Below are 26,335 nucleotides of genomic sequence, written 5' to 3'. Positions count from 1 at the left end.
TTTACGAATGGGAAAAAAAATTATACGTCGTGTCGCTGGAGCCAGCACCGACGCAAACGAACGCACGATCAATTCCGATGATTTCAGCCGACGCGCGCGAGCGTCCGAGATAGATCGCCTCGTTCGAAATGTTCGCCCTGTTGTAGATACCCTAACCGTCACAGTGTCACACGCTTTGCCTGCTGCCCCCTCCCTCTCGCTCTCTGCCTGGCGGTTGGAGCAAAACGACGTGGAACCGAAAGAAAAAGTACCTTCCAAACGTACGCGTATATTCTTGTGGCTGTTGCTAATATTGTGCGATCTGAAAATCATCCACGCAACTTTTGGAGCTGAAGAAAATCCATGTAGGTAGATAGCGTTGGAAAAGTCTGGTTTTGGGAGCGGCACAAGTCGACAGCCACCGAGCCCCGGCGCCAAAACGGCCGCTCCAGCTCGTGCCGCCAGCGCAGAGGGTGCTGGGCCCGCTTTCCCGATCTGGATCTCGCGGCCCCTACCAGCGCTCACCGAGGGTGGAGTGGATTCGCGCTTTAGGGGTCGTAGGAGTACATATTATGCGACCCGACCGTTACGATGCCTTCCACCAACACATCACCAACGCGCCTCAAGAGAGCACGCCGTCCGTTTGTCTCACTTTTTTTTCTTTTCTTTTTGGTTGTGATGATGACAAACGTCATTTCTCTTACAACACATCCTGCATGCCCTAAATCCGGTAAATCAAAATGAGCTTAATTTCGCATGTCTGGGAGTGCGGACTCCGTGTGCGCAGCGGCTCCACCGCGACCACGCCCTATACTACAACCGGTGGCGCGGTGGTTTCATTCCAGCCGTCGTTGCGGCAACGCTGGTGGCTCGCGCAGTGTTGTCGCCACTTAGGGCTACATGACTAGCTCATGTACCTCAAGAGCCAGCTGGAGGGCCACGTCATAGTCCAGCTCGGGGCCTCGGGCGACTGTTGGGGATATTGCCCTCCTGGTTCATGGTGAGGATGCCGGCTGTAGGGGATATCATCCTCCTGGTTGTCACCGCACTCGTTCATCCCAAGGGGTCGCCCTCGTTCACCCACGCGAACAGAAGGCGCGCCAGCCCTGAGGATGGTAATGGCGAGCACCGGGATCCTAGCCACATTTGGGTGCACCCCCACCCCCACCCCCACACGCGGAACTTGACCATCTGGCCATGGCGGGGAGACGACTAGTCAATGGCACGTGGCAGCACAAGCGGTTGGTCACCCTTCTGTCCGCGTGAACGTATTTTTGGACAAGTGCGTCGGTCTGTGCCAGGCGGCCGAGTTGAGTTTTGTGTGTGTGTGTGTGTGTGTGTGTGTGTTCTTATATGTACGCAGACCTAAATAGACCAACTCGATCTGTTTGGATTGCGTTGATGAATGTGCCCTTACATTCACACCAGCACACAGGAAAAAAATTATGCAAACCCTTGATCCACCGCTTGAAAAATACGGAAAACTACTTGAGTTATGCCTCTTTGATATGTGTAGATTTTCGGTAAATTCCACGGTACTCAGAACTTTTGAAAATTCTATATATTTTTATTGATTTAGCTGAAAACTCTAGAGCTCATTCTGTCTGCTTGTGAGTGAAAGAGAGACCCTTTTTTTGGACATAGTGGAAGAGAGACCTTGGAGTGGAGGTAAAGGGTTCTTACCTGAAAGGGGGTCAATCCCTACCGTCCAAGCGTCTGCACTGATGATACTATTTTCATGCAAAACCTTTGTTAACCATCCCTTAAAAATAATAATTCGTGAAAATACAACCCTTAAATAAAAATAAAATAAGAAAATATATATATGGGCAGTGGGAACGTAAAACCCATGCTTTAATTTCGTTGAAGATAAGTAAACCCCATACTATTTTAGGCCAACTCCGAGATCCTTCCACCACCTCACCCCCCACCTTGCCGTTTGCGCCCGCCACGACAGGGTGGCCTCGCCTCACCTCGCCACCGGAATCCCCGCCGGCCACCGGGGGTAAAAAACCGGCGGCCTCCGGAATCGGGGGGCCCGGCTCCAATCCCAAGCTGGCCGCCGCCGCCGCCGCCATTCCCCCGCCCACGACGCCGTCGTCGATGGCGTCGTCGGCGGGCGGCGACGAGGCCTCCCCGCCCAAGCCCATCCTCCTGCACGGGGACCTCGACCTGTGGATCCTCGAGGCGCGGCTGCTCCCCAACATGGACATGTTCTCCGAGCACATCCGCCGCTGCTTCGCCACCTGCGGCACCGCCGCCTCCTGCGCGCCCAAGCAGGCCCACCCCGCCAACCACCGCGGCGGGGACCAGCGCCGCCACCACCGCAAGATCATCACCAGCGACCCCTACGTCACGCTCTCCGTCGCCGGCGCCGTCGTCGCGCGCACCGCCGTCATCCCCAACAGCCAGGAGCCGCGCTGGGCCGAGCAGTTCTTCGTGCCGCTCGCGCACCGCGCAGCCCTGCTCGAGTTCCAGGTCAAGGACAACGACACCTTCGGCGCGCAGCTCATAGGCACCGCATCCGTCCCCGCCGACCAGGTCGCCGCCGCCGTCGACGAGGAGGTCGAGGACTGGTTCCCCGTCCTCGGGCCCAGCGGCAAGCCCTACAAGCCCCGCACCGCGCTCCTCCTCCGCTTCCGCTTCCGCCCGCTCGCCACCAACCCCATGTACCGGAGCGGCATCCCCGGCGACCCCGACCAGCGGGGCGTCAAGGACTCCTACTTCCCGCTGCGCCACGGCGGGCAGGTCACGCTCTACCAGGACGCGCACGTCAACGAGGGGGATCTGCCGGAGATCGAGCTCGAGCCCGGGAAGCTGTTCCAGCACAACCAGTGCTGGGAGGACATCTGCCACGCCATACTCGAGGCGCACCACATGATCTACATCGTCGGATGGTCCGTCTACGACAAGGTCAAGCTGGTGCGCGAGCCCTCCTCCTCCAGGCCGCTGCCGGAGGGCGGCGACCTCACGCTCGGGGAACTGCTCAAGTTCAAGTCGCAGGAGGGGGTCAGAGTCTGCCTGCTCGTCTGGGACGACAAGACATCACACGACAAGCTCTTCATCAAAACGGTGAGGAATTTTAGTCTACCAGTACTAGTTTTGCGCCTAATTTTACTGCTTAGCACTTCTTCTTTGAGGACTTTGGAACTGTCCCATATGGAATTGATGTTGACTCCATGATAAGGAGTTCTGGATATTTTGGCTTGGATGTGTTTTCTTTGTTTTCAGTTTGGCTTGAACTATAGCCATACGTCTTCATGCAATTCACACCTAGGACGTGTTCTCTGAATCTACTAAATAGGGTGCACAGTTTATCATCCCCATCATAATTCATACAACCTGTTCCTTCTGGTGGGTGTGGCTCGTAAGAGGTTCTTTGTGATGATATTTAAGAACAAATCCTCCTTTCTATGCTTTTGCAGGGTGGTGTGATGGGAACACATGATGAGGAAACTAGAAAGTTCTTCAAGCATTCCTCAGTAATTTGTGTTCTTTCACCTCGATATGCCAGCAGTAAGCTGAGCATTTTCAAACAACAGGCAAGTTTCAGGCAGTATATGTTTTATAGTTAATTTGTTTCGTTTTTTATTATTATAACTGTAAGTAATGCTTATCAGATAAACCTTAAGCAAGTTAGTATTTACTCAGGCTTCCCCTTTTAGGGAGTAAATATTTACCATGTTGTATTGGTTCCGTATGGATAGTAAATGTACAACCAAGTTGACAAATAGCTTTATTCAAATAAAATCAGGAGGCGGCAGTTATCCTGTGTTTAAAATAAGCAACATCTCATTGTTATGAATGTATTTTATATTTTGCATGCTACTCATGTGCTCTTTGTTTTCCACATTTGACAATCTGGAACTTCTATCCTGCAGGTTGTTGGTACATTGTTTACTCACCACCAAAAATGTGTGCTGGTTGATACACAAGCTTGGGGAAACAAGCGGAAAGTTACTGCTTTTGTTGGGGGCCTAGATCTTTGTGATGGGCGTTATGATACTCCTCAACATAGGCTTTTTAAAGACCTTGACACAGTATTCGAAAACGATTATCATAACCCAACATTTTCGGTGAGTTTATTTTTGTGAATATGTTCTACACAACATCTCTATGTTCATCGAAAAATTAATCTTCCAGAAGCTGGTGCAATAAATGAATGCCTGATTGCCAGTGCTTTTCTTGCACCACGTTTATCCCATTGAGTTTTAGTCTTTCTAGCATTATATGTGCCCCCTTGATGCAGGGAACTACAAAAGGACCAAGACAACCATGGCATGATTTGCACTGTAAGATTGATGGACCAGCTGCCTATGATGTCTTGAAAAATTTTGAGCAACGCTGGAGAAAGGCTACCAAGTTCCGTAATCGATTTAGGAAAGTAACTCGTTGGAAAGATGACGCCTTGATAAAGCTGGAGCGTATCTCATGGATACTCAGCCCTTCACCTAATGTTCCAAATGATCATGTTAGTTTGCGGGTTTCAAAAGAAGAAGATCCTGAAAACTGGCATGTTCAGGTCTTAGCACTGTTCTTATAAGTTCTGCTTATGTTAACACTTGTGAATTCTAGGCACTCTTTTAACATATGTTGATGTTCTAGGTATTCCGGTCAATTGATTCAGGCTCTCTTAAAGGATTTCCTAGTGATAGCAAAGAAGCTTCAAAGCAGGTTAGTCTGGCACATCTTCACTTTTACTTATATTGTGGCAACATCGGGAATATACTCCTTGGCGATGTTCAACAAATCTATAGAGTTTGTGGTGCTGTTTCTTTGCAAATTTCTCCATCCTCTTTCCTGTGCCATTGAAAAAAACATTTTGGTATACAGTACTAATTATTTAATGGACTTCTGCAGAATCTTGTGTGTCGAAAGAATCTCATAATCGATAAAAGCATCCACACAGCATATGTCCGGGCAATCAGATCAGCGCAGCATTTCATTTACATAGAAAACCAGTATTTTCTTGGTTCTTCGTACGCATGGCCATCCTATGTGAATTCAGGTCTGTGGTTCTTTTTCATCCTGCCTGCAACTTGGCATGTTGATTGTTATGTACCATGCATATTCCTCTGGTGCTGAAACATGGCAAAACTGGCACAACATAATGCAGAGAAGCCAGAGAGAACATAAATTTATCTTTCTCTTTCTACTTTCATTATATAGGTCACATTCCTTTTCCCATTCATGCTTTGTTGCTGATGGGACTGCTGTGTAAATTTATTATAGATACTAAATGTTACGACGTGATTTACACAAACTGGAATTTTGATCCCTTGGGATGTTGCAGGTGCTGACAATCTGATACCAATGGAGTTGGCCCTGAAAATTGCAAGCAAGATTAGAGCCAGCGAACGATTTGCGGTTTATGTAGTCATACCAATGTGGCCTGAAGGAGTCCCTACCGCAGCCTCTGTGCAAGAAATTCTATACTTTCAGGTAAGCTGTATTATGTAAAACCATTATAGCAGCTATTAGGAAACCCCAAATCTGAGATTTATTGATATATGGATATCTCATTCCGCCTTACAACTTCAGTCTCTGCCCTATGAACAGATCTGACACCTGAGAGCACATTGGCATATTCCCTGGTGTACGCTGTTTCTTTTGGTTATGCTGGTAGTCGATCGGTTGTTTTTGTTTTATTTTATTTTGGCTTGGGTTGTTATCGGTTACCGGCTCCTGGGCTTCTTTCTTTTCTACTGGTGGGATTGCTCCCGGTCATTGCGTGATTGCGGTTTATAGTGGGTTCCGATTGACGTTGCGGCACGTCATTTACTTCCTCGCGCACGTGTCTTCTTTTTATTTCTCTGGTCTGGAAGTCTCAGGTCCTCCTATCTCTCCAAATCTCCTAATTCATCACGATAGCGCACGAGTTCCATGGCAGTGCTCTACCCTCTCTCACCGGCTTAGGCTGCCGCGCGGTGCCCTTCCAGATCCCTCCCTTTCTCAGTCCTGTCGCCCTCCCCTCTGCCGGACTGCCTTCCCTGCTTCTGACTCATCTAAATCGTCACCATCTAGTCTATCCACCGCTGCTGACCAGCCCATGCAGCTGAGTCCATATGTGTGCAGCTTGTTCACTTATGATTCCCCAAAATCTATAATCTACACTCTGAGTTATATGCCTGATAGCTATTGATTCTTGCTAATTTTATGCTCGATTTCGCAAGATTTTAGTGCGAGGAACATATACTTCCTCCGGTTCAAAATAATTGCTCAAAAAAGGATGTGTCTACACACTAAAACATGTCTAGATACATCCATTTCTGGGCAATTATTTTGAACCACAGGGCGTAATTATTAATATTTATATAGTATTTGGTAGGTTTGTCATTGTGTTTGTGATGTGTGACGTGGAGTGTGACAGCTTATTTGTAGGCTTGAATAAAGTATTTTCACCTTCACTGAAAAGCAAAAATATTAATGGTTTATTCTTTTATCTCATAGGCTCAGACAATGGAGATGATGTATAGAGTAATTGCACAAGAGCTCAAGGCCATGAATATTGAGAATGCAAACCTTCAAGATTACTTGAACTTTTTCTGTCTGGGCAATCGGGAAGAACCATCAACAAATGGCAGTCCCGACTCAGACAAATCTTCAGATAAAAGTGCAGCGGTAATGTGTTGTTGTGTGTTTCATTCTTTCATAAAAAGAACATTGTGTGAAATTGATCAATTGTATCAGTGTGAAGCCTTACATGTCAGCAGCATACTTGTCTAGTATACTCCGTGCCTGTGTGGTAAGATTAGCCTTTCTGCCTTAACTTAGAAAAACAAAAAAAAGATGGTAATGTGCTAGTGAAGGTCATAATGTACAGATAGGTAGAGAGATATCTTCGAAAGTTGCTTCTTACCTTATAGTACCAAAAGTTGATTTAGCCAACTCCTCTTATGGTAGGATCTTTATTACCAAAATTCTGAATTACTTACTGTCACGCTGTTTGACTTATGTGTTAATTCTGGCTTTGATTGTAATTTATATTGTAAAAGGTTATTTATTCTAGATGGTAGGCCAATGGGTCAGCTTTTTGTTAAAGCTCATAACCAAATCAGGTAACAAAGTTTGGGTAGGAGTATAGATTGCTCAGGCGGGATCTGAATATAGAGCACTAGTTAGGTAACATGCCATTGAGCTTCCATCACTTTAACCTACACTTTTATAAAAAGTTTACTTTAACCTACTCCTGTTGTCTGAACGAATATATGACTGAACAATTGGAAAATATGACTTCCATGGGGTACAGTTCCAGCCTTTTCCCTTTTAAATTTTTTCGTATGAATTTTAATTCCTCCTCTTAAAATTCATAGGGCCTGGCTAGAAAATATCGGCGGTTCATGATCTATGTTCATGCAAAAGGGATGATTGTAGACGACGAATATGTAATCTTGGGCTCAGCAAACATCAATCAAAGATCCTTGGCTGGTTCAAGAGATACTGAAATTGCAATGGGCGCCTATCAACCTCATCATGCATGGGCTACAAAGGGGGCTCATCCTCACGGTCAGGTTTGTCGATCGACTTTCTCCTTCTATAGGATCTGCTGAAGTTCATCCAACTTTCTCTTCAACGGGTTAGCAGAACCTTCTATAATGCAGCTTTCATATTTAGCTAATTCACTGCATATTTCCATATAGGTATATGGATATAGGAATTCTCTCTGGGCTGAGCACCTTGGGGTGGTGGATGACCGCTTCAAGGATCCTTCAAGCCTGGACTGTGTAAGATTTGTGAACCAAATAGCTGCAGAGAACTGGGAGAGATTCACATCAGAAGAGATGAAAACGTTGCAAGGGCACCTCCTCAGATACCCGGTGAAGATAGAGCCTGACGGTAACATCGGCCCACTACCAGACCAAGAATGCTTCCCCGACGTTGGCGGCAAGATCTGCGGAGCTCCAACCTCACTTCCTGACTCGCTGACTATGTAAACATTGTCACAGCGCAAAATATTGAACTTCTCAGAGTGCAAGCTGGTTCTTTTCCACACCTGTAAAAAACTACATGATTTATTTTGTTGTTGTTGTTGTGTTGGCGCCGGAAGAGAGTTGAATGTGTATCGTGATCTGTCATCACCCACGGTGTGGCGTAGGGAGAGCTTGAGTTGCTAATGGTGTTTGTAGAGCTGTTGCCTTTGTAAGATTTTCTATAGTCTGTAAATGAAACACGACAGGATCACTGGTAGCGTCGGACAGTCACGACAGGATCATATATAGTGTTCGTCATTTGATTCATTTCTGAAGTCTTACAATTATCTGGTGAGGAAAAGGTCACCCGAAAACTATTCGAGTTGTCTAGCAAGCAGTGGCATCGGCCTCATATATCCTTGATCGCCGCCAGCACTGCGGATTTCTTCTCGTCGCTCCACTGCTGCTCCTCTGGCAGCGCCATCGTATCCCAGCCCCTTGGACGCGTCGGCAGGAAGCACAGGTTGACCATTAAATTCAACGACCAGCTCCGTGATCCGTGAGCATGGCACGTCCACAACCAAGAACGCACCGCGGCAGCTGCAGGACCTGAAATGGAGCACCTCCAGTCCAGTGCCGGGCACGCGGAGATTGGCATGTCTTCCAGGACGAGCATGGTGAGGGCGCTGAACGCGCGCGCCGGCGAGGCGTCCAGCCTGACGCCGCGGGGGTCGCAGATGGTTAGTTTTAGTCGTTTCAGCTTGACTATGCTGTCGGGAATTTCTGGTCGAGGCAACGGTGGGGGAAGCTGTAGCCCGAGCCGCGACGTGCGTCAGTGCGTGTACCTCCCTCCGGTAACGATTGTGGACGGCGGCCTCAAGGTCCTCTACTCCCAAGCCGCCGATGGCCGTGGCGATGAGGCTCACCTTGTGCACGCGTCGGCGAGCCAATGCGGCGTCGTCCGCGTCCAAGAAGCCGCCGAGGGACACGGCCAGCAAGGCTGCAAGGGCATGCCGCGGCGTTCGTGCAGGACCAGGACAAGGTCGAGACTGGCGAGCTTGTTGATGTGCTAGGGGTTTCCGGGACGGTTCCCCGCGTCGAAACGGCGGCGCAGGTGCCGACGGTAGCTATGTGAGAGCACGTTGGTGACATTGGACTCGAGCACGGTGAGCTCGCGAGGGAGGCGCGCCTAGCGCGTCTAGAGCGCGGGGGTGTCGAGGCGGCGGAGTAGGAGGTGGAGCATGTTGCCTGGGAGTGCGCCGAGGTGGTCCTCGCCGCCGGGCAGCGACGGGTCCGCGTCTCGATCCAGTGTGACTTATCGGTTGGTGAGCTCATGGAGCTCGTTTGGTGCATGTTGGCAATGTGCTCTTCAGGCAATCGCTGGAAGAAGTTGAAGAATCCAAACCTAGGGACTACACGACTCCGTTTCCGATTGCTCCTCGATCAAGCGTGGTTATTTATATGCGCCGGACGCCTGACGATACTGTTTTGCTCGGCATCTTAGGAATCGAGCTTAGGTTGGTGCCACAGGACAAACATGTCGACGATGCCTTCACCTCCAAGGAAAAGCATGCCGTGGCTGGCCGCGGCGGCCACCGAGTGCCGGTTCGATGGATCGGCGACGATGAAGCGAAGAATCAACCCGGACAAAGACCGCGAGTGCGTGGTGCGCATGCAGGGCGACCTCATCGTGCAATACAAGGTCCGCGCGGCCGGAGGCCCGGTGCTGCCGGCGTTCGTGCGCCGGGAGGCCGCCCGGAGGTTCGACCAGTCCTTCCTCCTCGACGACCCGGACACCTTCTTCCGGAGCTACACCGCCTGCCGCGGCACGATCCACCGGATGCTCATGGAGACGCCGCTCCTCCGGGAGTTCGACCTCGGGGCCGACCACTGGGACCATTTCATGCCCCACTCGCTCGCTAGCACCATCATGGAGTTTTCCCGACGCGACAGGCAGGAGCTTGGGGGCGTCGCCCTGCGCTACGAGGTCGGCATGGCTCTCACCATCAGGGCCGACCTTCTCTACGACGAGCCCAAGGCGCTGCTCCTCGCGTGCCTGCACCAGGCTGAGGCTGCTGGAGCTACAACGACGACGCCTGCTGCTGAGTGCTGTGTATGCATGGAGGATCTGGCAGCTCGAGACACGGCGAGGCTGCCGTGCTCTCATTCCTTCCACCGTCAGTGCATCGTGCCATGGTTCTACAAGGCGGCCAAATGCCCACTGTGTCGCCACGATATAAGCCACTGCCTTGTTGCTCTCACCCACACGCCAATGGGCAAGTTTCCAGGTCTCGAACCCTGATCATCAGCATTATATTTGTCGCCCTCGAATCGGCTGCTACCAAAGATCAAAGGCAAAGTGCAAGTTTCTAGGTCTCAGGACCATGATCATCAACGTCTGTAGTATGTGTTAGACGTATCAAGAATTGTAATGGTACTATCTAGCTACCAATGCCTAGCTAGTGGTCTATTTTTTTAGATAAAGGGAATATATTAATATCAAAAGATACCAATTACACCCAGGAATATATTAATATCAAAAGATACCAATTACACCCAGCCTCTGCAACAATGTCCCACCCTAATGGTACGAATGCACAAAAAAGAGTAAAGAAAACTAAGAAATAAAGTCCCGCTACAACATTCTAGACCTAGCAACAATAATACAACCACCACCGTGACAACACCTGAAGTACAGACTCTCCAAAAGTGACGCCTCCAAGGAGGGAACAGTGCACCAGCGCCGTCGTCGTCCGACCAAAGGTCTTAGGTTTTCACCCTGAAGATAGTCCCCACTCTCAAAACAATGCCTCCAACAAGAACATTGCCAGGCACAACCAGTTAAGACCAGAACTTGGGTTTTCACCCTGAGAGGTAAGACTCTGAACTTCTCATGTGCTGCTGCCCCCACATACATACCACAGCTGCAGAGCCCGGAACGCCAAGCAGATCCCTCAGCATCACGGAGACTCAAACCTCCTTTAGCTAGTCTACCAATCCGGCCTATATGATATTCCTTCTTCTGACTTCACCATGGACCAAAAAGTCACCTGATGTCAACACAAAATAGAGCTTTGCGCCGCTCCCTCCGGAACCAAACGGTCGGAATAAAAACATGGGTGCGCGCGACCGAATACCACCTGATCCAGCAAACTGCAGGCAAAAGATGCACTGTTCCATTCGCCAGCGGAGCTTTCCGGAATTCATCTCTCCAGTTACATCAAAGCAAACTGACCTCCGGAAGATCTTCATCCTCGCATGCGAAAAACCCGAGGACCGCCACCAAAAACAAAGCAAGATAAGCAGCCCCCACGCCGCCAATCCCTCCCGCCGGATCACCAAGGAAGAGGACAACGACGCGGATCATGCGTACCGCCGCCGAACCGTTACCAGGGGCACAAGCCGCCACCGCTCCACCGAATCCTCCATGGCTACCGACGGAGAGCCTCAGGTCCCGGCCAAGTAGTCGTGCCGCCAGACTTCCTCCACCAGCGCTACATCACCTCCCATGGAACGCTGCCGCGGAAACCCTCTTCTCCCCCTCGTCGATTCAACGGAGGGGGTGCGTCCACCATCGCCATAGCCAGGCCGGGACCGGGGCCATGGCCGGGGCCGAGGCACGGGGGCTAGGGCCGAGGCCAGCGCCGGGGTCGGGGCCGCGGCTTGCAGCGGAAGCGGCTGAGGGCGACGGGTAGCGGGTGGCTGTGGGGCGTGGGGGAGGAGGAGCATCCGCCGCCGCCTGGGAGGGGGGCGGGAGAGGGAGGCGGCAAATTAGGGTTAGGGGAGAGCTAGGCGTGTGGATGGATGGATGGATGGTCGCTAGTGGTCTATTTGTAACATAGTAAATATCATCTAGTATAATAAGTTTCTGAGTTCAAAAATTAAAATTCTGGAGTTCAGAAAAATTGGTCCAAATCACCCACAAGGCGTGCGCCAACACGGGCTTGTTTAGTTTTGCAAAAAATCTTGGGATCGAAATAAATTAATCCACCAAGTGCTAGGCGTTCCAGGATTCCTCCTCATGGTCGTCATCATCAGCGTACTCAACGCCGCGGTGGGCGCCATGGTGCTCGCTGCATCGTTTGGCCATTTGGCTGCGGTAGAGGCGGGACAATGCCATCGCCACCCTCTCGTCGTCGATGTAGTACGCCACAGCCATGTTGCAGGTTAATGACACCGGGGTGGCTCCATCTGCTTGGAGTCCTCACGGTGCACGAGCAGGGAGAAGTCGGTCTTGGCAAGGACGTTTTTCAGATTTTTTTTTCATTTTTTTAAATATGAATAATTTTCAGTTCGAGCATTTATATTTTTCTAAAATCTGATTTTTCAAATTTAAATATTTAGAACGAAGGTAGTAGTATTTATAACTTCATCAACGGAATATTCTTAGATTTGAAAAATATTAAATTGTCAACTAGTGTGCAAACAACAATTGACAAAATGCGATAGAAGGTCATACTTGTGAACACGTATATGATGTGACCCAACTAGAACAATAAGTCATCGCTTTTTTGTTAGGCTGCATCTTATTTCCTACACTACACTTAAAAGTGTGTGATGAAAAAATAACTATGAGGAAAGGTGTGATGAAAAACTAACTAAGAGGAAAAGTGTGTGATGACCGTGGCTCTATATAAAAGCTTGTAGAGTCTTTTTCAGAAAACAGAAGGTAAGGTAGAATGGCCTGGTATTCTTTGAATGTAAGATTTTAGGACTTGAGACATTGGAGGTAGCCCAAAACTTTAACCACATACTACGATCCAGGATGTGTCAGCTCCATGCCCACCATGACACAAGTCAACCGCTTCTCCCAGCAGGTTGTCGGCGCACATAACCCAGAAATTGATCGATGATCATGTCTGTGTGCACACTGCACGTCTGGTGCGGCAGACTATGACCAGCATCCCCACACGGCACGCGGCCGAGCCCGTACTGCATGGTTTATTTGGAAGTGGATATAGAAACACGGATGGCGACACCGCCAACGTTATTTCCTTTGAGATAGGGAGCTCTATTTTGGCACTCAGAAGGAGGTCGTTTAGATAGTGTTTACTACTTCAGGTTCGGATTTCATATCAATCCACGATTATTCTTTGTTTCTTGGGAGTGTCTAACCATCATCTAGATGAAAATGCAATTCGCTCCAAGTCAGATTTTATAAGTAGTCGTTGATCTCTTCGGTCCCCGTTTCCCTAACAGATACTTCATTCCGTTTAGTTCGGGAAACCAAAAACACAAACAAATTCATTCCGATCAGTTCGGCCAGCCTGGTTTTTTTCCATTAGCCCATTTTTTATACATCTGCCGTTTTAAAACTGGGCTCTTGTACATAATAACTGAAAAAGGAGTAGCTCATTATTTATACATCAGCCTTTGTTGAGGATTTCACAAAAAACAGGAAACTAGGCCTTCTATTTTCGTTGGCCTGGTCCACCAGTTGCCTCCACGTCACCATCTCCCCCCTTCTTCTTCCTCCCCATGCAAAAGCAGCCTGGTTCCAGCGACAACGGGCACCAAACAGGAAAGCAGAAAAACAAAGAGGAAAACAAAGAAATCTCGGGCAAGAAAAAGATAGATCCACATCATGATGGACGAGAATGAGGAGAACTACGGCACAATGAGGAACGCAAAAGTATTTGGGCAACCCGTTGTAGCTCACTCCAGAACCTCTTTTCTTTTCTTGATCAATCGTGTACATCTCCCACCAAATTGTCTTGAATCTGCAAAGTAAATGCTCGATGGTATCAACAAGTAGGGAAAACCACCACATACTTCGGTGTACGGGCAACTCATCCCTAGGGACAGTCATCTTAATTGTCATATGCTCGTCTAGCACATTTCAAAAAATGGCTATAAACTAAAACTGAAGAAAGGGATGCTATTATGTCACCAGCCTTACTATGTTGCTGCCACCTCTCGGTTTCTATGACTCTTTATGCCAATTTAAGAATGATTCAAAAAATTCCTATGTCACCAGGCGGTCATAGGCTAAAACTACAATGGATGCTAGTATGACCTAAGCCTACTTTGCTTGGTGGAACACTGACAGCCGCCAAAGTTTATGTTTTTGTAGCTATGTTTGCCACATGATCATGATAAGACTGTATAGAGAAAAGAACCTAGGAAGAAGGCAACTCATAAAACAGTTACTATTCTACTATTTGTTATCAACTTATTGATCCATTGAAATAGATGTAGTAACATGGCATGTAGATGTGTTCATATTTCATAGAGTAGGAGCGGGGGACAAATACCAATGGGTAGCATTTCCTGAGATCTCTAGCTTGCCTTATCACAGCTTAGTACCCAATATTGTGGTGAGTTAGGAAATGCATGTCCAGCTTATACGATTTCTGCGAGGAAAGAAATTCAGAAAAAGTTAGCAAAGGGAAGTCTTGATATCCAATTACTGAAAATATCATAGGGAAAACCCATCATCACAGGATACAACAACAAAAGGTGAAGAAATACTTAGTTATTCAACCAATTCATACTTTGTCATTTCCTTGGTAGGCTTAGAGAAAGGTGTAACCTAGTGTAAAGTTTCACCAATGCTAACTAGCAAATCAACCAAGGCTTCTGCGCTGGTGAGTGACATAGTAACTAAACAACCAAGGTGTCACGTCACCTCCCAAATTTCCACTACCCAAACAAAACATGCTCCCTGAAATAACTAAAGACTACGAGGTTGAAAAACGATAAACTACATGATAAATTATGAACATTGCAAAAAGCTAATCTACAATGAGCTAATAAGATACAATAAGACTATACAGAGCTGAGGAAATAACAAAACATTGAAGTGTATCTTTCTACAGACTTAAGAAAATAGACTAGCAATGACACGAAGTACATTGAAGTGTATCTTTCTGCGAAATTTATGAAATAGACTAAGAATGACAAGAGTGACAATGCAAATGTAAACTGACAAACAAAGAATATTATACTGAAAATCAAAGAAAGAGACTAACCTTGCTATTCCATGTAGAACCGAACAAGCATCCACTCTTTGATCTCCTCCTCTGGTCTATGGCAAAAGTGTACTTACATCCATCATCAAAATCTACCGTCTACACTAAATTAAGAGATGTTGAATATTAAGAGGATGGAGAAAGAAACATCGAAGATAATCAAAACAGAAAATGAAAACAGAGAAAATGATTTTACAGCCAGGATTCTCACCATCAGCGATATTGTTCATCATCGTTTAAGCGGCCAACATTGTCTGATTTTACCAACGGGTAACTTAAGATTCAAGATACAAAACAAAAAACAAATGATCAAACATTTTTGCAATGCTTGATGAATCATCATTGAGAGACTTAAGAAAACAACTGAGGCAATAATATAATGAAAAACAAACTAATGATGTACTGCAAATTGACAGGAGAAAATAAAACTGAAAGAGATCATCAATAAATGAGATTAACAACGAGTGAGATGACATGATAACAAATTGCAGGTGGTTGAGAACAATTCATTTGTACCATGATGTTGTATATTATTAACAATTTCCACCACAGCGAGATACCTAATTATTGGAGCACGAGACTGAATGGTTGAATATTGATAAACAACGACTTGGCCTAACAGAGACAAGTGGGACTAAATAGGGCGTTCAACATCTATATACCTGAGAGAGAGTCCGCATCCACCCAACTTAAGTATAGCTTAAAGAATGACGTAGGAAGAATTCCCCATGTTAAGATACAGGTAAGAATGCAAGACTAAAAAATCATAAAATTCATAGAATTTTCATATTAACTGAGGAAATTGGAGGAATGAAAATGAAAAAAGGAGGGAGAACTAAAAATGATGACTTAAGGACTGAGAGAATAAATTTTAATTAGCAGAATTTTCATAGAATTCCTTGATGGTGATATAAGATACAGGTAAGAATGCAAGACTGAAAAATCAGAAAATTCATAGAATTTTCACAATAACTGAGGAAATCGGAGGAATGAAAATGAAAAAATGAGCATTGAGAGACCAAGGAATAAAAGACTGAGCAAATAAATATGAGAAGAGGCTGAAACAAAGACTGAGTAAACAAATTAGAACGAGCAAATTATACTGAGAGACTGAAGAAGGAAAGACTGAACAAATAAAATTGAGAAGAAGAGACTGAGCGATGGAGGAACTGAGCAAAGATGCCTGAAAACTGAGGATAAAAGAAAAACAAAGAAACAAAATGAGATAATTTATAGGACTAGGTGACACAGATAATGAAAAGGATGCCAGAAGCAGCTCTATTAAAATGAAAAACTTAGAAAATAAGAGACTAAAATGACAAATAAAGAAAAGAAAGTAGAAATGAAGAAACTAAAGAATGAATACTATGATCAGAGAGAAACTGAGGTACATGATAAATAATGATAAACTAAGATAAAAATGATAACACTGAGCTAAACAATGAAAAGAGATAAACTGAGAAGAATGAGAAATGAGAGACGGAGGCTACCATCTCTGGGGGTCTATCTTATGATGTGTGTAGACAGTCACTCATTGTTGCTTCAATTGCAATTGTCTTATGTTGTAACACTTCTACCATGCTATGATTCTTCGCTAACTGAAATTGCAAATATTGTACAACAGATGATTGAGGATATACTCACAAAGCTTTCCAGCAACACTCGATGTTCAAGATGAATCTTCACACAAGTATGCACCAACACTATCAGTAAAAATGAGAAAATTCATGTTTCAATTAGCATAAGAAAAATAATATGAAATTGCTATGAAATTGTTGCAGAAAGGATTCTCATACAGAGGGTTGCTTCTTAGTGGTCAAACAAATCAAGGATAAACTTCTAAACTACTCGGAGAATATGATGATAATCCATGGGATATAAGAATGTTTAACAAGATGTAGCTAGTCCAGGTGATTTTCTTGAAGAAGCAATTTTTTTTTTGACAAATTAGTACTGATGCATAGATTACCTTTTGAAAATGAAAAAAAAAACATTACATGCATGCAGGTTGATGATAGTGGGACTATAGAAATTTGCCGGCGAAAATGTCCACAGACCACTAAAGAAGAAAACTCTCAGAGGAAGGTAGTGATCAAAAAGCAGAAGGACGATTTAATTACCATGACTGGATGGAAAAGACAACACAACAGGAGAGGCGGACACTAATATACAGAGCCGATGGTGATAATTGGGACTGCTAGTCTATTTAGCTCCATTTAGAAATAAATTCAACCAGACCCCGATTCGATAAATTCGAGCCTTTCACAACGCACTGGCCATATTCATGTATTTGTACGAACAAAAAGCATCCATCTCAGAGAGGAACCAACTTCGACAGCTTAATTAATTCTGCTTTTGACGTGCCCATACACTATTGTATTACACTTCTAGAGCTGTTGCTGAGGACAACCGGCCAAGTTGCCCTAATCAAACAATTAACAACACACTTTATGAACATATTTTACCCTATTGATGCCTCAATAAAAACATCACCAAAGCAATATCCCATATAACAACAGGTGTTCTACAGATTATAAATTCACAAGAATTGTCAGGAAAATGAAGGTTACAAATAGCAACCAGCACTGCAAAAATACAAAGAGTCAGTTTCATTCGATTGGTCTTTATTTTTCTAGCAGTCTTTCCGATAACTAAGTAGATGAAAACATGTGTGCAAAACATAAACTACTTACAGTTAGGGAATGAAATCTGCTATTCCAGTGTCTATGGGCAAAATAATAGTAACTTCAGATACGAGTTTGACCAAGCTAAAAACTCATTGCTGCTACTCGCTATCTTAACCATTAACGTTTCTAAATCAAGGACGGCCCAAAAACACTAGCAGGAGGAATATCACGTGGGAACGCATCCTAGAATCGCCTCACAAACCAATGAATTCGCGTTCTGCCCAGCACCACCTAAGAACAACACAAAATTACCAGATCCACACGTGAAACTGAACACTAAGATGTGAAGACGCACATAGAAGAGTAAAAGACAAATAGGAATTGGAGCAACGAAGAAGAAAGGTACCAGTCACGCCGGCGACGCAGCCAGCAGCCTCCTACCGTCACCTCGAAACAGTGGTCGCTCCCTGGAAGCTCCGGCATGGAGGAATCCAGCTCCTCAACATCCTTGCAAACCCATACTTTTCACTTCCAGAGAGCGACGGAACACGAGGACGGGAGCGAGCGGAATCCTCCCAGTTCCTCGCTCGGTGGCCTTCACCGATTTCGCCGCCACCGCACGGGAACCTAGGGCCTCGCCGGAGATCCCACGACCACCGCGGGGGAAAAGCTCTCTCCGCTACCAGAGAAAAAAGAGAAATTAAAATGAAGTGAAAAATATCTACCGACAAAGGGCAAGGACGCTCATATACAAACTGAAAAGACCAAAAAGAAAAACCAACGGACTAAAAAACCAATATACAAAACCGGATAGAAAACAGAGGGCGACGAGCGAGAACCATGAGGGAGCGACGTGACAGCGCCAAGATTCACGCTAACGTTTCGAAGGTACGGCCAACGATCTGACCTGAGCCGAATTGGAATTTCAGCTAGCTGAAAATTAGGAACCCTGTTCTTTTATGTAAATCTGAAGACCCAAAGTCACCACGCGTTCCCTATCAAATACTGTGTTCAATCACCACCGGTAGGGAATATGCAACGGAGAGGCATTTTAAAGCAGTTTGGTGGACATCAACACCGACTGAAAAAAAAAAGTCAACTTACAGTTCAGAGAAGCAGTGGAGCAAATCGAAATACTCCAATTCAATTTCTCAAGTAATATCATCTAATTTCAAGCCTGGTCGGTTAAAAGAAACGTCATCGATATTATACACGCTAATAGTCACCGTCCCAGCACAATACCCTAACTAATGGGATGGAGATGCAAATATCTAGCTCAAATAGGTTGGTCAGTACTCTAGAACATCCAGATCTGAGATAATTCGGGCCCTCTGATAGTTGCTAACTTCCTGGCCGCCGCCTCTAAACGCGATCGAACGCATCGGACTGAACGCGACTCCCCAGCCCTAAACGCCGCCGCCGCCGCCGCCTCTAGCGCCGCCGGGGCAAAGACCCTCGGGCGTGGCGGCGGCGGGGCCCTTCCTCGTCGACGCCCGGTGGACGGCGGCCGGATCCCCTTCCTCGACGCATGGCGGGCGCGCGGATGGGTTGGGCGGCGGCGGCCAGCGTTGCGCCCCTTCTCCCGTCGGCTCTCCCTCGGCCGGCGCGGTTGGGATGGGCGGCGGCGGCCGGCGCTGCGGCCTCCTCCTCCCGTCGGCTCTCCGCAGCACTCCGGCAGGGGCTGGTGGTGGGCGGCGGCCGAGCTCATGGCCTGCGCCAATTTCCCCGCCTCTCGCCGGTGAGTGGAGGCGATCTCGGGCTTCACCCGCGACACGAGGTCGCCCGGGGCAGCAGCCTTGGGTAAGACGGTGGATGTGGCCCTCTTCTTCGCCGGAGAGGGTTGGCCTGCGGTTGGTGGTGGTGGATCTATCGATCTATCACTGCGTTCCGGCGGCGAGATGGAGATGCTTGGAAGCCGGCGACGGAGTCGCCGGTGGAGGAACAGGTGGCCAGCCCGGGATGGTCGCCGACGTGGGGGTCCGACCTGAATAAAGGCGGTGGTCCTAGGGTCTCTCTTGCGTGAAGAGGAAGACCTACCGGAGGCCTGGACTCGTGATCTAGCCGGAGTGTTGAGTTCCGGAAGGCTCCGCCGGCGAATGTAACAGTGCTTTTTGCCTGGAGTTTGCTGGATCGGTGGTATTCGGTCGTGCGCACCCATGCTTTTATTCCGACCGATTGGTTCTGGAGGGAGCGGCGCGAAGCTCTTTTTCTGTGTTGACATCAAGTGACTATGGATCCATGATGAAAGTCGGAAGAAGAGAAGTTCATGAAGGCCGGAGGGGAGGACTAGCTAAGGGAGGTTCAAGTCTCCGCGTTGTTGAGGGACTTGCTTGGTGTTCCAGGCTTCACAGCAGCGGTATGAAAGTGGGGGCGACAGCACAGGTGAAGTCCAGTCCTACCTTTCAGGGTGAAAACCCAAGGTCTGGCCTTAACTGGTTGTGCCTGGCAATGACCTTGTTGGAGGCATTGTTTTGAGAGCGGGAACTATCTTCAGGGTGAAAACCTAAGATCGTTGATCGGGCGACGATGGTGTTCGCGCAGTGTTCCCTTCTTGGAGGCGTCGTTTTTGGAGATTCTGTATTTCAGGTGTTGTCTTGGCGGTGGGTATTGCTGTTGTTAGGCCCGAGATACTGTAGCGGGACTTTTATTTCTTAGTTTTCTTTTCTTCTTTTTGGCTGTGTGCATCCGTAGTGCCATTAGGGTGGTGCGTTGTTGCAGAGGCTGGGTGTAATTGGTATCGTTTTGATATTAATATATTCCCTTTATCGAAAAAAAGTTGCTAACTTCCTGATGATATTTCCTTGTTGCGTTCTCTGAATAGTATGTAGCTAGTTCCTATCAAGTGGTATCAGTTTCTTGCGATTCTCGGTGGAGTATTGGATCTCGTTCGCTAAGGAGTTGGGATTCCGGCCGCAGAGTAGTTCTTCTTCTAGCTAGCAATTTCTGGAGTTCAAAAGTAAAAAATTCTGGAGTTCAGCAAAATTGCTCCAAACCACGCACACGGCACCAACACGTGGCTTGTTTTGTTTTGCAAAAAATCCTGGGACATAAACAAATTAATCCACCAAGTGCTAGGCGTTCCCGGATTCATCCTCATGGGCTTCATCATCAGTGTAGTCAACGCCGCGGTGGGCGCCGCAATTGCGCCGCATCGTATGGCCATTTGGCTGCCATAGAGGCGGGACAATGCCATCACCGCTCTCCTCGTCGATGTAGTCCTCCATGGTCACGCTGTAGGTTAACGACACCGGGGCGGCTCCATCTGCTTGGAGTCTTCACGGTGCATGAGCATGGAGAAGTCGGTCTTGGCAAGGACGTTTTTCAGATTTTATTTTTCATTTTTTTCAAATATGAATAATTTTCAGTTTAAACATTTTTAAATCTGAATAATTTTAAAATTTAAACATTTAAACCAAAGGAAGTAGTAGTTATAACATCATAAAGGGAATATTCTTAGATTTGAAAAATATAAAATTGTCAACTAGTGTGCAAACAACAATTGACAAAATGCGTTAGAAGGTCATACTTCGTGAACACACACTAGTAGAAAACAGTGCTTTCGCCTTTTGTCCCGGTCCAGTCTGGAGCCGGGACAAATGGCCTCGCCACGTCGCCTCGAAACCAGCTGGAGGGCACGGGCCCTTTTGTCCCGGTTCGCGAGGACCCTTTTGTCATGGGTCGTGCCACGGGCCGGGACAAAAGGGTCTGAGGCTTTGTGCGGCCTGCTGGCACCCTTTTTGTCCCGGTTTGAGCTACAAACCGGGACAAAAGATCCAGGCCTATATATACACAGCCAGCCCCCTCCACCTTCCTACCATTTTTTCCTTGGTGGTGAAAGGTGGAGGTTTATGCTAGCTCTTTTTTTTTCTTCATGTGCACAAGAGGTGTTTGATAAAATGTTTGTGAGGATGGCACTTTATTTTATTTGATAAGATTTTTCCTCTTTTTGGTCCTAAAATGTTATCAACTATTTTCTCGTATACATAGTCCGCAAAATACTAATTTTAGCATGGTGATTGCATTTGATGCATAATTATACTTATGGTGCAGATGAGTCATCCATGGATGTACGGTAACTAGTGCGATCCCTCTTTCAGAGAGGGCGTGAAATCTTACCTGCTTGTGGGCGAGACCAACAAGTCGAAGCAAGGTTTTATTTGTTGTCCATGTCTAAAATGTAAGAATGAGAAGGATTACTCTTGCTCAAGAACAATAAGTCATCGCTTTCTTCTTAGGATGCATCTTATTTCCTATACTACATTTAAAAGTGTGTGATGAAAAAATAACTATGAGGAAAAGTGTGATGAAAAACTAACTAAGAAGAAAAGTATGTGAAGAAAAACTAAGCAAGAGGAAAAGTGTATGACCGTGGCTCTATATAAAAGTTTATAGTGTGCTTTTGAGCGAAAATTCGTTTTGGCTCTCAGGTCTAGATGCTCTCGTTTCGTGGACCAATCATGCGCGCTGTGTTTCTGGTTTGTCAGTGTATTCAGACATGTATCCTTCTCTGTATCTTCTTATTTGAACAGTGCACATATCCATGTGCTTAGATTATTCAATGCTTACAGCACCGTTTTGGTCCAATAGTACCCGACGGAAGGAATTTCCTGTACCGTCATTTCAGGAACATGGACTTGCCCCCTTTCCCAGGCCATCAATCTCTCCGTCAATAACAGTTTAGAAAGCACAACTAAAGATAAGTTAATTTTCCAAAAATAGGAAACGCCTAAGAACACTGAGTAGGTTTCAATTTTTTTGCGGAAGCCACTGAGATTTTATTCTATATAACAGGGTTGCAATCATCCATTACAAGTTGTGAAGCACATTCAGGAATTTGGAGAAAGCAACAAACTGTACTGCCTTCCGACGTATCAAAATTAGACAATGTGCAACCCTATTTTATCTATGATCTAACTTCACAAGGATAAATTCCCAAAGACTAAAAGACGCTTCACCTCGTCAAATAGATGGCCATAGCTTGACCTAAGATTGAGGCACAAACCGTTTGGATGAACACCACTCCATAGCAAGGGAGATGCCTTCCAGCGTAGCGCATAGTTCAGTCTCCAGCGCTTCATTGCAATGAGATAGACATTGGCATGAAGAAAAATGACCTCAGCACTAGAATTTCTTAGGATCATACCTACTCCACCTTTTCCTTCTTCATCAAACGATCCATTAACAGATAATGCAGCCCAAATTTTCTCTGGCCTAGGCCATGGCATGCTAGGTTTCTGATTGAAACTCCCCAGGGCTTAGTACTGACCACATACGGCCCTTTTCCTTTCAGAACTTCATCCGATGTTCGTAGTCGGATGTGTCGTGCTCGGCAGAACATTCCCAATTGCAACTTCCATGGCTCAGCATTGATCCTGAATTCCTGATGCACACATGTGTGTCAGTGATGTTCATCAGACATTACTTTCTTCTCCTAAAGAAAATATATTTTCCTTTAATCAACTTACCTGCAAGTATTGTCGAAGTGCAACTCCACCCGTCATTCTGATAAACTATGTGAAAACCCACTCAAAGCTCTCCACTCGCAAAAAAGCTCTCCACCTGCTTGTCCTGGACTATGACACTTGCTAAAATTATGCTCTCAAAGTGGCTATTATCAACCACAAACAAACCAGATAACATGTCAAACAAGTTGGTCTTGTATGTCGTGTGGAAAGTTATAGCATCCCCAAAAAACTTTTCTCCACAGTTTTCAGTCAACATGTGTTACTTTTGACCCTATACTTAGTTATGTACCATCCATTGTCCGTCGTCTGAAGCAACCTGATCATAGCTGGGCACTCGTGTTGACACGACTTAGTGTTCTCCACCGATGGTTTGCCCTGAACAAAAGAGAGAAGCAGAAACAACTTTTAATGTCACTAGAATGCACCTAGGCCATAGATGGACCAAAGGTTCACGTCACTCAACAGACAGTTACCAACAATCCGCACAAAATTTCCTGCATGCATTTGGTCTTCACTTCATTTAGATGGCTCTTTCCATACCTAATTCCGAAACCATGCTCGCATGAGTACAAGTGTCCTGTCCAATGGTACCCTACCGACATGGACCAAGCATTCAGGCACCAGGCAAGGATCGATGACCTCATCCTCAAGCTTTTCTGCATAACCATGGGTCAATTTTTCAAGGGCACTCTTCCTAGATGCACCGATGCACACGTGTCATGTCAGTGGTGCCCGGCCAGCACGGGCCTTGTAACTGCGAGAAAAATGTATCAAAAAATTAGAAGCTATATGCATGCATCAAACTCAAGACATTCTCTAAGAAACTCGACAGCCTAGGTGCCATAATCTGTACATGACAAACGCCACCACAACACACAAAATCCCAACCAAAATCATCAAAGTTCCACATGTGCTCTGACTAACTTAACTGAACCCACAAGGACATTGCAGCACTAAAGTTTTCTAACTATAATTCTGGGAATTTTCTCAATGTGATCTGACAAAAGTACACATACTAGTTATATGTACCAAATAAGGCCATCACAGTACACATTTTCTTCGCACTGAACATGTGAGTGACTTCCTGTATCTGCTCTAACGAAATTACAGCAAGAATCCTTATCTGACAGGCCAATACACCATGCCCTAACTTAATAATCTGTCTTTGTTTTTTGGCCTAACCGTAGCAAGAGGGTTCAAATCGAATTCAGAGCCCAACGTTACTGACTACATCATGGAGTAATCAGCTCATTTGTGAAAGTTCACAAATTGTACCCTTTTGTCCACCCCGGAGATTATGGATTTGCTTTTCGAGTTGGCTGTTGCAGAGTCAGCTTTTACCCGTCAGCTTCATGCCCACTCCCCTCCGGCCAAAGTTTGTAAGATGCCAACTTGCCAAGCACCGATTGCTTCGGCTGACCGGCCAACCATGGCTGCACTCGCCTTCTTTCCTCGCGACTGTGCCACTGGCGACAATCTCCGTTGTCCCCTCGTAGATAGCCACACTGAAACTATAGGAGACACAACCGGCTGGACAAAGGTTTGAGAAGATTATAACTCATAGTGCTCTAGCCAAAAACAAGTTTGCAGATACGAACCTGCTCACTAGATCCAACATCCAAGGAGAAGTCTATCTTTTGCCTGCGGTCGCCGACGAACTTGTGGTCTGATCTCGTCTCCCTGTCGCCTGCTGGCTCGCTGCTCGAATCGCCGGACTCCAAAGCTTCTTGAAGAGTCGATGTTCCTCCAGAGCTATGTGGCAGCCTCTCCTCAACCATCTTCTCAGGCCAAATAAAATTTCTCCGGTCAGATCCGGAATCCACGCGTCGCTGGTTACACCAAATCCGAAAATCTAGACCATGGTCTAGGAAGCCGCCAGCAACCTGTTCCGTGGGTCCAGATCATCACGGTTAAAGCCATCGTCTCCAAACCACAGTTTCTCTCCGTTGCGCAACCGTTACTTCTGCGGGCCCTGTGTGCGACCGTACGCCACAACGACGTTGTATTCTTCAATTACTGACGTTCGTAGCTCATTCAATGCTGCTTGAATTGTCAATCTCAGTGCACGAACCAATGGTCCAGATAACAGGTCCATCTAGACCCGGGAGCCAAAACTCCACTCCCGCTTTTGAGAAAACAGAAGGTAAGGTAGAATGGCTTGGTATTCATTGAATGTAAGTTTTTAGCACTTGAGACATTGGAGGTAGCCCAAATTCAATCACATACTATGATTCAGGAGGTGTCAGCGATGTCGTCGGAGCGCATCCGGGTGATGCACTCCTTGCGCCTCACCCGCCGCCAAACGGCCTCCTTGTCATGCCGCCTGCGGTGTTCGATGGCCTCGGCTAAAGAGGAGTCCCCGTGGACCTCTTCGCAGCCTCCTCCTCCGCCTCCACCGCCTGCAGGTTGGCGTGGTAGCGAGCCCCGTTCCTAGCCGCTACCGCCACCGTGATGTCCCTCGCGACGATGGCATGCTCTAGCTCGCGGTTCTTCAGGTTGTCCTGCGCGTTCTCCGGTCCCCTCCACGTGACCTCGTCTAGGTCGGAGCACAGGTACACCCGTCTCATGGCGATCGAGCGCACCGCTACGAGCTTGCGCCTCCGCTACTAGAGCCTGACGGCGATCGGCGTCCCCAAGGAGGCTCTCGAACGATGCGAGTAGAGCCTGTTGCTTGGCGCCGTACGATTTCAGTCTTGTGTAGTTAAGAGAAAAGACACAATTTTCGCTAAAACTCAAGAATGGATAGAAATTTAGGGTTGAACATGCAGGACCAACTCAATAACTACTAACATTGTGAGATTGGCCTTAGCTTTTGACTCAAAAATTGGATTATTCGGTTTAAAACCTTCGGATTATCCTAATTAATTTTGGATAATCCATATTTGCATGCTATTTTCTATACCATATCTTATACTGTATTTGGAGTACCACGTCGAAATCGGATAGGAACCGAATTCTTTAAAATCGTATATGAAAACCTTAAAACAGATCCCGTGTCGATTTCGGTGCGGAAATTATCCTATCCATTTAAACTTCTAGTCACCATGCTTTCCTATCAAATTATGTATTTAATCACCACCGGTAGGCAATATGCAGGGAAGAGAGGGCATTTTGAACTAGTTTGGTTGATATCAACACCGAATGAAAATAAAAAGGTTAACTTAAGAGAGTTGTGAGAAGCAGTGGAGCAAATTGAAGCCTTTTTTTTATACGATACCTTTTCGGGATTAGCGATAGGATGGCTCAGATTAAATGATAACACGAGACCATTCGGAGATTTGCACTGTTTTGAGTCTTGGAGTCTATGTAAGCACAAGCCTAAATTGTATGTTATCAAAATGAGATATATGTTAGGTTGTAAAAAGAACAACATGCCCTTTATT

General features: G+C 46.5%; 1 protein-coding gene and 2 long non-coding RNA genes across 7 annotated transcripts; 1 reads left to right on the top strand and 2 right to left on the bottom strand.

Annotated features, from left to right (window-relative positions):
- The first annotated feature begins 1,881 nt into the window (after window positions 1-1,881).
- LOC127302765 (phospholipase D delta) lies at window positions 1,882-8,216 on the top strand. Its single transcript, XM_051333315.2, has 10 exons — window positions 1,882-3,051; window positions 3,405-3,521; window positions 3,861-4,055; window positions 4,229-4,501; window positions 4,585-4,653; window positions 4,840-4,987; window positions 5,273-5,421; window positions 6,430-6,600; window positions 7,293-7,490; window positions 7,620-8,216. Exons 1-10 carry the CDS (start codon window positions 2,083-2,085, stop codon window positions 7,911-7,913), a joined length of 2,583 nt encoding a protein of 860 aa, XP_051189275.1. The 5' UTR covers window positions 1,882-2,082; the 3' UTR covers window positions 7,914-8,216.
- A 4,903-nt stretch (window positions 8,217-13,119) lies between these two features.
- On the bottom strand, window positions 13,120-18,078 carry LOC127302764 (uncharacterized). Of its 3 annotated transcripts, XR_007853096.2 has the most exons (6): window positions 17,894-18,078; window positions 16,505-16,563; window positions 15,072-15,134; window positions 14,861-14,959; window positions 14,144-14,242; window positions 13,120-13,609 (listed from the first exon to the last, which is right to left on the bottom strand). It is a non-coding gene; the product is annotated as an uncharacterized lncRNA (long non-coding RNA). The 3 variants fall into 3 exon arrangements; XR_011746148.1 differs by having other exon boundaries at window positions 15,072-16,563; XR_011746147.1 differs by having other exon boundaries at window positions 14,861-16,563.
- Window positions 18,079-22,212: 4,134 nt separating this feature from the next.
- Window positions 22,213-24,902, bottom strand: LOC139829957 (uncharacterized). 3 transcript variants are annotated; one of them, XR_007853095.2, is made up of 5 exons: window positions 24,551-24,902; window positions 24,228-24,482; window positions 23,493-23,706; window positions 22,953-23,327; window positions 22,214-22,867 (listed from the first exon to the last, which is right to left on the bottom strand). It is a non-coding gene; the product is annotated as an uncharacterized lncRNA (long non-coding RNA). The 3 variants fall into 3 exon arrangements; XR_007853092.2 differs by having other exon boundaries at window positions 22,213-22,867; window positions 22,953-23,706; XR_007853093.2 differs by having other exon boundaries at window positions 22,953-23,706; window positions 24,228-24,463.
- Window positions 24,903-26,335: the final 1,433 nt, after the last annotated feature.

Source organism: Lolium perenne, chromosome 5 (assembly GCF_019359855.2).
Source record: "Lolium perenne isolate Kyuss_39 chromosome 5, Kyuss_2.0, whole genome shotgun sequence".
NCBI classification, from domain to species: domain Eukaryota; kingdom Viridiplantae; phylum Streptophyta; class Magnoliopsida; order Poales; family Poaceae; genus Lolium; species Lolium perenne.
This window is presented reverse-complemented; position numbering and strand designations above follow the sequence as displayed.

Bases quoted from the DNA above. Each gene is read 5' to 3' on its own strand.
- LOC127302765 (XM_051333315.2), top strand. From the start codon at position 2,083: ATGGCGTCGTCGGCGGGCGGCGACGAGGCCTCCCCGCCCAAGCCCATC. The intron at 3,052-3,404 runs GTGAGGAATTTT...ATGCTTTTGCAG, and splicing joins ACAAGCTCTTCATCAAAACG to GGTGGTGTGATGGGAACACA. The intron at 5,422-6,429 runs GTAAGCTGTATT...TTTATCTCATAG, and splicing joins AAGAAATTCTATACTTTCAG to GCTCAGACAATGGAGATGAT.